This window comes from Epinephelus moara, chromosome 17 (assembly GCF_006386435.1).
Source record: "Epinephelus moara isolate mb chromosome 17, YSFRI_EMoa_1.0, whole genome shotgun sequence".
Taxonomy (NCBI): Eukaryota; Metazoa; Chordata; class Actinopteri; order Perciformes; family Serranidae; genus Epinephelus; species Epinephelus moara.
Genome location: NC_065522.1, coordinates 32,054,872 through 32,065,332, shown reverse-complemented (window position 1 = coordinate 32,065,332; position 10,461 = coordinate 32,054,872). Strand labels below are relative to the sequence as shown.

The 10,461-nt window shown below is 39.9% G+C and overlaps 1 protein-coding gene across 3 annotated transcripts in view; it reads left to right on the top strand.

Moving 5' to 3' along the window:
- LOC126404321 (SLIT and NTRK-like protein 4) overlaps window positions 1–6,613 on the top strand; it is a 10,087-nt gene extending 3,474 nt beyond the window's left edge. The window contains exons 2-6 of one of the 3 annotated variants that reach the window (XM_050067484.1): window positions 4,134–4,229; window positions 4,351–4,542; window positions 5,288–5,383; window positions 5,524–5,703; window positions 5,982–6,542. In XM_050067484.1, the coding sequence (XP_049923441.1) occupies window positions 4,134–4,229; window positions 4,351–4,542; window positions 5,288–5,383; window positions 5,524–5,703; window positions 5,982–6,527 (1,110 nt within the window). In that variant the 3' untranslated portion in view covers window positions 6,528–6,542. Of the gene's footprint in view, window positions 1–4,133; window positions 4,230–4,350; window positions 4,543–5,287; window positions 5,384–5,523; window positions 5,704–5,981 lie in introns of all 3 variants that reach the window. The other 2 variants (XM_050067485.1, XM_050067486.1) reach the window with 2 other exon arrangements.
- The last annotated feature ends 3,848 nt before the right edge of the window (window positions 6,614–10,461 follow it).

The window sequence follows — 10,461 nt, the reverse complement described above, 5'->3', positions numbered from 1 at the left end:
ACTCGATGTAGAGCTACATTTCACTCGATGTAGAGCTACATTTTACTCGATGTAGAGCTATATTTCACTCGATGTAGAGCTACATTTTACTCGATGTAGAGCTATATTTCACTCGATGTAGAGCTACATTTCACTCAATGTAGAGATACATTTCACTCAATATAGAATTGCATTTCACTCAATGTAGGAGTTGTATTTCAGTTAAAATGACAAATTTTAACTCTTGAAGATTATCTAAACTCAAAAAAGTCAATAAATCAAGAAATTAGATTTTAAAAATGCATTTTATTCTTTTAAATGCAAGAAATGTGTAACATTTGCAACACTGATGACAGTGACATTATTGTTTCCATAAAGTGTCAGGCAGAAACATAAAACTGGCCTCTGTAAAGCATTTAATAATACAATAAAATAATACAAAAAGAAAAAAATGCCAAAATCCAATGCATCTTGGTTAGAGTTCACTGTGTTAGTTTTTTTACTCACAGGAAACAGTATGTGACAATAAACAAGCTTGAATCATTGCGGCTGTCTGACATCTGTATATCAAATGCTTTGTAACAGAAAAGCTCTTTGACGTCAACAACATGAGGTCCCTCTGTTGTACAGACAACTTTAAATGCATTAAAATGCTCATCAAGACATACTGTTTGTAGTGCAAATGTAACCAACAGCAACATCTCGTCTTTAACAACAACATGTGAAAAAGTGCCATAAACTCGTAAACAACCAGCCTGACCACATTTAAGACGAAGTGTCTTTCCTGAACAAAGTCCATGGATCAACTTTAAGTGCTTTGTCAGGGTATTAGTATTTGCCTGACAGCTTTTGCAAATAAAACACAACATCTTAGTATCAACTCAATCCCTCAACTCTGCAACCCTGGGATTCACCTTAGTGGTACCAACATCTGTTTCATAAATGGTGGTTTGCAAGAAGTTGTACACATTTGCCATTCCGGGTTGTGCGAGGTGCTGAAGACAAAATGAGCTTTGAAAAGCTCATCAACACAGGCAAGAGAGTCTGGTGACTTAAAAGGTATTGCATGTTTGTCAATCACAATGAAGTACTTGTGAATCACACTTCTCTGGGCCCCGACAGCAAGCAGGTAGGGTTGAAGGCTTTCCGTGATGCTGTCCAGATGCCCCTGGATGCTGGTCCCAGTCTGTGACACGAGAACTTCATTAGTCATGCTATTAAAAAAATGTTCTGACAGTTTAAGGCAAGACAGTTGAAGATCCACATACCATTCCTGCCACGTCTAGGAATCTTGGAAATGCTGTGAATATGTCGGAGGACTTCACTGGGTCATGAACCATCTTTTGGTGATAGGTGACAGACAGAGAGAAACACAATGTGGTGAAACTGACTCAATCTGACGTTACTGACGTCTTTATCAAGTCCAGTATTAGATGTGCATGAAGCAGCTTTATCTCATCTTCACTGAAGTGGACGTTTGACAGGATTCAAACGACCTGTACACTGAAACTGCTGCGTAGTCAAATCAGGTGACAGGTGACCAGAACACCTGCTCAGTGTTAGTTTAACACGTCGTTTTAAATGGCAAATAGAAGCAAGTGAAAATGATGATTTACTGAATAACAAGACTAGGTTTATCATGTTAGCAACCTCAGTGTAGCCTGTTAGCATGCTAACATCAGCTAATTAGCAGTAAACACAGTGAGTGTCTCAGATAGTATATTACTGTCAGTCCACTTCAGTGTAGCACACACACGACGTATTTCTTGCTTGGTGCACTAATTTCAACAGAGTAGTGTCTAAAATCTCACACTGCCGTTTTGTTCTTACTAGAAGTGACGACAGTTGTTTTTTTTTAAACCACCTCGTTTTCCTTGTTTTCTTTTTAAACAGCGTATTGCGAACAGACGTCTGAGCATTATTGCCAACATGTGACCACTATCTCCACCTACACATGAACCAGACTGACGCCACAACGTCAGTACTGATTAAATGTGCTGCTGTAGCTCGAGGCAAGTTAGCTAGGTAGCTAACATTAGCACTCACATTGTTGTTGGCAGTACCAAAACATTACGGACCCAACAAACATCACTGACGGCTTCTATTAGACAACAATTTTGGTACTTAGTGCAAAAACATGTAGAACTAACGGACTCCTTGTTCCAGCCGCTATGTCACAAAGATGGCGACTGTTGATGGTGAGAAGTGTCCGTCAAACCACGCTCAGCGTCTGGACCCTATGAGTGCTCCAGTAGGACACTGTGTTTTCCCGTACTAAGCAGTGTGAACACACTTAGTGCACTCAGAATATTTAGTGTTTGGTGAGAGAGACGATCTGAGACACACAGAGTGTAGCCAAGGCTGGGTAGCCTTCAGTCAGGTCAAAGTTCAACCAATCGGAACTTTCAAATGTAACAAATTTAGCACTCATGAAGCTTTTTGTCACTCAAACTTACATTTAATGGACGAACAGAAAATGTGTGTCAGTGTGAGAGTGTTGCTAAATGACATCACAGACAGCAGGAAGCCTCCAACACTCAAATAAAAACAACCTAAAGAGCACAAGGAGGAATCTGGATATGTATTATACTTGATCATTTGATCTGTCCAGCTTAAAGAGCAACACATCACAACAGACAACTGAAGTCTCACGTCTTACTCCAGTAATTGTTGATTAAATCTGACACACCCAGAAAGACTGTTTCCTGTTTAGTTGCTTATTTTACCCTCTCAGACTCAGATGGACAGTCTTTGAGGAGCTGAGGGTCTTCTTCAGAATGCAGCTCTTCCTCATCCTCCTCTCCCTCCTGTCCTGCCACGTTGCCACAGTTACAGCATGGGCTGGCTGCACCAAGGACAGGGACAAGGACCACCGGACGAGGGAGAACTGCACAGCGCTCGGCTTCAGCGACATCCCAGCGGGATTTGACCCCACAACCGAGGTAACACCACAAAACACCGACAGCTGCTGGTGAGACGAGAGACATGAACGACGTCAAGTTACAGCTGGAGAATAAACAGAATTGACTTCAGTCTGTTTTTTTTGTTTTTTTAAAGAATCAAATTTTATTTAAAAATATGTTTAAGATCAATCACTATATTATTATGGATATTTTTCCAATATTGATCTTTACAAAAAAAGAAAAAAAATCTAAATCACATAATATGATGTAAACACAATGACCTGTGCTCCAGTGTTCAGCATTACATAAAACAAAAAGCCTTTGCAGGGTTTATACAAGACAATAATGACTAATTTAAATATTTTCTTTTAATTACAACTTGTAATCCTTTTTGTTTAAAGGTAAGGAGATATGCTTTACAATATTACTGACCAGCCCTCATGCACATAAATAACAGCCAAAGAGTCCTATTCCTATCCGACTGAAAACAGCACACAAATATAAATATATTAAAACACTTAATCTAAACATCAACATTCTGCCGAGAAGGCTGCATCGTATTGTTATCGTTATCTTATCATTATTGTTGTCACAAATGTCAGCAGGTTTTGAAGGAGTTTTTCTTATTTTTAGAACAGGACACAGAAGTTCTGGTTTCACTTTGACTCTGTATGGCTAAAATACAATAGCACAATGAAATGCATCTACTCTGGTTCTCTTAGCATTTAAAACTGTATATAAATAATAATCAGTAAATAAAAGACAACAACAAAAAGAAGAAATCCTACAATAATAAATCACTGAGGTATTATTTTAATCCCCTTTAACCTCAGGAGTCATGACACACTGACAGTTTTGGGAATCCTGTGGAGAGTTTACCTCAGAGGAAACTTTATGTTTCTGGACGTGTCAAAGATCCAACGAACGATCACCACGTTATCTGTTCTTTATTTGGCATCACAATGATCCACACAATAACCATCTGCAGTTAAATGTCACTGTGCTGCCATAAATAACCAAAAACACACAGCACAGTTAAACATCCTCTGTGCTGAGAAAACACCAAGCTTAAGAGAAGTTTTTTTTGTTTTGTTTTTTTGTTGACTATCAGGGCTGACATCACAAGACACTCAGCAGAGCCGTGAGCTTCCTGTTTCAGAGCAATTACATGATAGTCTGACAGGAAACCCTGAAAGTGGGAATATGTTGGAATGTGATGTTTTTCTTCTTCTTCTCTTTCTGTGTTCCTAGGTTATGTTGTTTACCAACAACCTGTTCTCCAGTCTGTCCTGGTCCTCCTTCCAGATCTTCACAGCCATCTATGAGATCGACCTTTCAGGCAACAAGGTGTCTGTAACTGAATATTGATTTAATCAAGTTGATATCAGCGATCAGTGTTAAGTTATGAATGTTTCATTCTCTCATATTGTTTTTGTACATACATTTTCATGACTTCCTGTGTCTCCAGATTCCACAGGTGACCTCCAGTGTTACTCCAATCTTGCCCACCCTCAGTGTTCTCCGGCTGGGTTCGAACCGCCTGACGTCCCTCTCTGACGGCTCCTTCACCGCCTGTCCTGCTCTAACTGAACTCTACCTGGACAACAACGTCGTGGACTCTCTGAGTGACCACACCTTCTCTGGACTCAGCAAGCTGGAGGTCAGTGTGTTAGCTTGTGTGTCGTGATTGTAGCCTGTTCGCAAGGAAAGATGCATATGAACAGAGAATGTTTGGAAGTAAGGACGCATGTTGCAGATGTAGTTTGGAAGTTAGAATGAATATGATGAGGATGCATGATAGAAAGTCATTAAGCAAATCATGAAGGGTTAATACTGGATTAACTAGGACAAATACTGTCAATGTAGCCATAGGGTGCAGAACAGGAAGGTACCATGTTAGGAAGTGCAGACACAAACCATTATGGTGGCATAGAAGGAAGTTAGGATGCAGAACATAAAGGCAGCATGTTTGATAGTTAGGACAAAAACTATGATGGTAGGATGTAAGGTAGTTAGAATAAAGAATGTAAAGGTAGCATGCTAGGAATTTAGGACGCAAACCATGATGGTAGTATGACAGGACGTTAAGATATAGACCATAAAGGTAGCATGTCAGGAAGTTAGGATGCAGAACACAAAGGTAGCATGTTGGAAAATTAAGCTGCATACCATGGTGGTAGGACATTAGGACTTAACGATGCAGAACATGAAGGTAGAACAGTAGAAAGCTGGGACACATGCCATGATGTTGGCAGGTTAAGAGGTTAGCATGCAAACCATGATGGTGGTATGTAAGGATGTAAGAATGCAGAACCTGAAGTATAGAAATGTAGCATGTTAGCTTAATTTTCACACAAGGAGAACCTGGATATTTTTGGCTAAGATCTGGCGGTCCCACCTTCTAGATCCTGGACTTGTCATCCAATCGTATCAAGGTGCTTCCCAAGCTCATGCTCCACCCACTCCCTGCCATAGAGACCCTCTCCCTGGAGAGCAACAAGGTGGGAGAACAATCAAAGTATTGAAAGTATTTTGGTACAAAATCAGTCAGAAACAGACGCTTTAAACCGTTATGTTACTGTAGCTGTTATTGTATAGGTTGGCATGCTGAACACTGCAGGACACTTCCTTTTAATTTCAGATCATGGTGATGCCAGATGATTGGTTCAGCAAGAAGGAGGAAGTGCCGTACCTCTTCCTCTCAGCCAATCCCTGGGCCTGCTCCTGTCCCCTTGGTTATTTGCGCAGATACCTAGACAACTATGAATTCAACGTCTACACCCGAGAAGGCCCAATCATCCAGAGCGACCCAGAGAGTTTGGTGAGTACCACCAGTTTTTTACCTTCAGACGTGATCGATCATCACTTTGTACCAACTAGGTGGTTCGGAGCATACTGAAGATCGTATCTTAAAGACTAGAGAGATCGTAACATGGGAATAAGGACTGAAAGTTTGAGTTATTACAGTTCTGATTGCTAAGGACTGAAAGTTTGAGTTATTACAGTTCTGATTGCTGAGTTGATGCATATTTAAAATTCAGAAAGGATTCATTTTGGCTTCCTGTGAATTATTTTTTGCTGATTGCTTTGTGTCCTCAGGTGTGTGACTCTCCACAGTGGCTTAAGGATAAACCTGTAGTGACACTGGAGGAATCTGACCTGTGTTCACCTGCGCCTGAACCAAATCCAGCCGGAGACAGTGACAAGCAAACTGTCCATACAGATACTGTCGCTCCTGCTGTTCCAGATACTACACCTCTTATTCCTACGACGTTTCCTCCTGTTCCAGCTACTACCTCCTCTTTTCCTACTACTGTTCCTACGTCTACTGCTGCTGTGCCGTTGAACGGGTCCCATACCTTGGCTCCTCATCCTACTGTCAGACCCTCAACTGAAATGACTGGTACAATTTGTGCCATCAGATGTGGGGGGGTGTTTTGTTTTTGGCTTTGCGCAGGGTGCCTGCTGCTGTGCGTGGCATCTGTGGCATTCATATTGGTAATTCTTGTGTGGCTGGTCGGCTGGTGCAAGAGGGATTACAATCTCCCAAATGAGGCAGTGGCAAGGAGGGGAGGTGGTGGCAAGGTTGTGATGCTGTCAACATACAGCAGGAGGGAAGAGAAGGAGGGGCATGAGGAGGAGTGATGGCGCTGTTTCGCTCTGTGCTGTTTGCCCACAGAGAGAGAGGAGAAGCTATGGCACCCTTACAGCTTCAAAGTGGTACATCTTGTTCATAAATACAAGTTGCACTTGTGGGTTGCAAACTGTTGTGTCTGTCAGCTGTAGTGATCCGTCTCACAGCTAATGGGTAAACAATTTTCCACTTATTAAAATGTTTAAAAAGCTCACAACTTTCAACAGTGAACGTAATAAAAACACAATGTGGTGAAAATGACTCAATCTGACTTTACTGACGTCCTCATGAACTCCAGTATTAGATGTGCATGAAGCAGCTTTATCTCATCTTCACTGAAGCAGACGTTTGACAGGATTCAAATGACCTGTACACTGAAACTGCTGCGTAGTCAAATCAGGTGACAGGTGACCAGAACACCTGCTCAGTGTTAGTTTAACATGTTGTTTTAAATGGCAAATAGAAGCAAGTGGAAATTATTAATTATTGAATAACAAGACTAAGTTGTTCACGTTAGCAACCTCAGTGTAGCCTGTTAGCATGCTAATATCAGCTAATTAACAGTAAGCACTGAGTGTAGCTGAGGCTGACTGACATGTCATGTGTAAGGTCATCAGCAGTAGTATTGGACATATTTAAATGTTGACCTGATGATGGCGCTAGATGTAAAAGTCAGAGGATCACCAAAGTGATTACATTATTTTTGTCCTTTAATTGATAAATTGTTTGGTTTGTAAAAATAACGAGAAATGTTTGTCACAATGACTCAAAGTGACACCTTCACCATGTTTGTGTAACCTCAACATTATTACTTATACATTACAATTGTTAACATTATTAGAAACACATTATAATGGTTACATTATGACTAACACATTACAGTTTTTAACATGATTACTAATACAACTGTTAACATTATTACTAATAATACTACTACTAATACAATTATTTTTATACATTATTACTAACACATTACAATTGTTAACATTATTACTAATACAATAATTGTTAAAACATTATTATAAATACATTACAATTGTTAACATTATTACTAATACAATTATTTTTATTTTTATACATTATTACTAGCACATTACAATTGTTAACATTATTACTAATACAATTATTTTTATACATTATTACTAGCACATTACAATTGTTAACATTAGGACTATACATAAATATTATTAAAATTATGGCTAATACAATATTTTTTATACATTTTTATAAATGCATTACAATTGTTAACATTGTGACTAATGCATTACTATCATTAAGATGATTACTAATACAGTTATTTTTTATGCATTATTACTAACACATTACAATTGTTAACGTTATGACTAATACAATAATATTTTATACATTATTACAAATACATTTGTTAACATTGTGACTAATGCATTACTATCATTAAGATGATTACTAATACAGTTATTTTTTATGCATTATTACTAACACATTACAATTGTTAACATTATGACTAATACAATATTTTTTTATACATTATTACAAATACAACTGTTAACATTATTACTAACTAGGGATGCACAATATTGGATTTATTATTTTTTTGCCAGTATCCAATATGTTGATATGTAACACTTTATTTGGCCGATTATCGATATCAATATTGATATATAAAAAAATTTTCCCACCTAATTTTAGTGATCATCAAGTCTCTTCTGTAGTGGAATTAACATCATATTATACATACTCTTATGGTGATGGCTGACTCTTAAGCCGATATTGGCAGACTATTGTGCATCTGTATTACTTACACATTACGATTATTAACATTATTATTATTGATACATTACAATTATTAACATTATTATTGATGAACAGACTAATAGTTTCAGCTGGACTTGTATAAACTGTTTATAACTTAATATCAGATTTTAAAACCTCATTTGTTTTGTGTCTAAGAATCCGTAATTGAAAGTTATCAGATAAACGTAGTAGAACAGAAGTGGAAAGAAGCATGAAAAGATAAAACTTAAAGTACAAGAACCTCAGATGTGTCCTGTGGTACGGTACTTCAGCAAATGTAGCAAGTTACACTTCAGTACTGATTAAGATGCTGTTAATCAGAACTTTACCTCTGTGTCTCAGTTCGAATACTTCCATTAGTACACTTCTATGCAGTACACTGCATGCGCTGTTTGTGTACTTGCGTAGTGTGTGAATTCCAACCTTGTAGTGTTGTCTTAAATTGAACATGCCTATTTTTTATTTACTGAAATCAAGGAACGTAACATTTGACCATTTCTTCTTCTTCTTTAACGGCAAACTGCTAATGGACAGAGCATTCCTAACAAAATTTGACCACGATTGTTACCGCCAAAAATATCTGCCGGCTTGTTGGCTTGTTCACTGGAGCAACCGCAACCTCTGCAGCTTCCTCAGTTGCTATTTTCACAAGTTTGGTGGTCCCTTCCTGTTCGCTATGTAGCCCAGATGGTGACTGTTGAGGGTGAGAAATGAGGAAATGGCTCTGAAGCCAGCAAAACTAAGACCACTAGGTCTGATAACATCTCAACAGTCTAGAAGAGCCACATGATACAATAATTTTATCCTCATTCAATTTAACGGAGTGCTCGACCAGCGAAAGTCTCTCGTGTACCTGCTCTACGGGCCCCAGGTGCAGAAGCATTGCTGATCATCTGGGTAATTTTAAACGCAGCAGTTGAACTTTTTGGCTTCATGCACCACTGAGTGACTTTCCTACGATTATGGTCACAACTTCCTTTGAGATAGAGGAAGTAGCAGTGAGCTAGTTAGTCCCATAGACTGTCTGTGGTCAGTCCCAGTGGCTACTCTTGGTGGCTAACCGCCAACGCTGGTTCTTTTCCAAAGTCATTTGCCTTCAGTTTATTTTTTTAACAAATATTTAACTAATGTTAACTTAGCATTTTCTAAAATGTCTTTGCGGAGCTCTGGTACCTGTTGCACTGTCCGTGTCTGTAACGATTAACAACCAGTCTGAGCTAACTCTTTCTTTTCGGTTCAATGCCAGAATATGCGCGCATAATTTAAGCAAGATATCATGGGGCCAGGAATAAGGTGGATACATTCATACATTCTACATTCAACTTCTTGACTGTTTTGAGCACATCATCCAGGTACTCGTAGTGCTCTGCATTTCGCCATACTTGTCAATGTGAACCCAGTTTTGCACTCAAAACAGCAAGTGTACATACGGAGTAAACGAACTGAGACACAGGATGTGACTGGACCGTCACCCAGACTGAGTATTGTGTTTACATCCTGGTAGTTTCCCTGCTCGGTGTAGAAACAGCAGCGGTAACACCAGACTGCTGGGTAGACAGAACCAGCCTGTAGACATCATCACTGCACACATCTCGTACTGGCTCAGCACTGGCAGAGTGATTATCACAGCGAAGGCCAGGTCCCCCACCGACCTGAACAGCAGAACTCCCAGTATGGCCATGATGGTGATAAAAGCCCTCTGCTTTGATTGGTCAACCCGCGCCCTGTCCCCGTCCCCCTCCCCTGGCCGTGGGCTAATGAGAACGCAGAGAACAGAGAGGCTGCAGAAAGAGATGACGATTAATGAGACGACCCAGAAGCAGGTGGCCGAGATGCTGCTGAAGTTACTGAGGAGCTCCTGAATGACACCCGTGCCTGCAAAAGACATCAACCAAACACACCCAGTGCTGATGTTCCTGATCCTGACCCCGCCCACCTGTCTCAGCCCCAGGTAGGTGACAGGGTGGACGACAGCCAGGTAGCGCTCCATACAGGTGAGGAGGTGAAACAGGGTCTGTCCCGGCCAGGTGATGGAGAACAAGTACATCCCCGCCATTTTTAGACTCATGACGTCGGTGTAGGTGCTGAAACAGAACAAGAAAGACCCCACCACACCCATCAGCTCCATGGCAACCATGTTATAGGTGAAGAAGTCAGAGTGACTCATCGTCA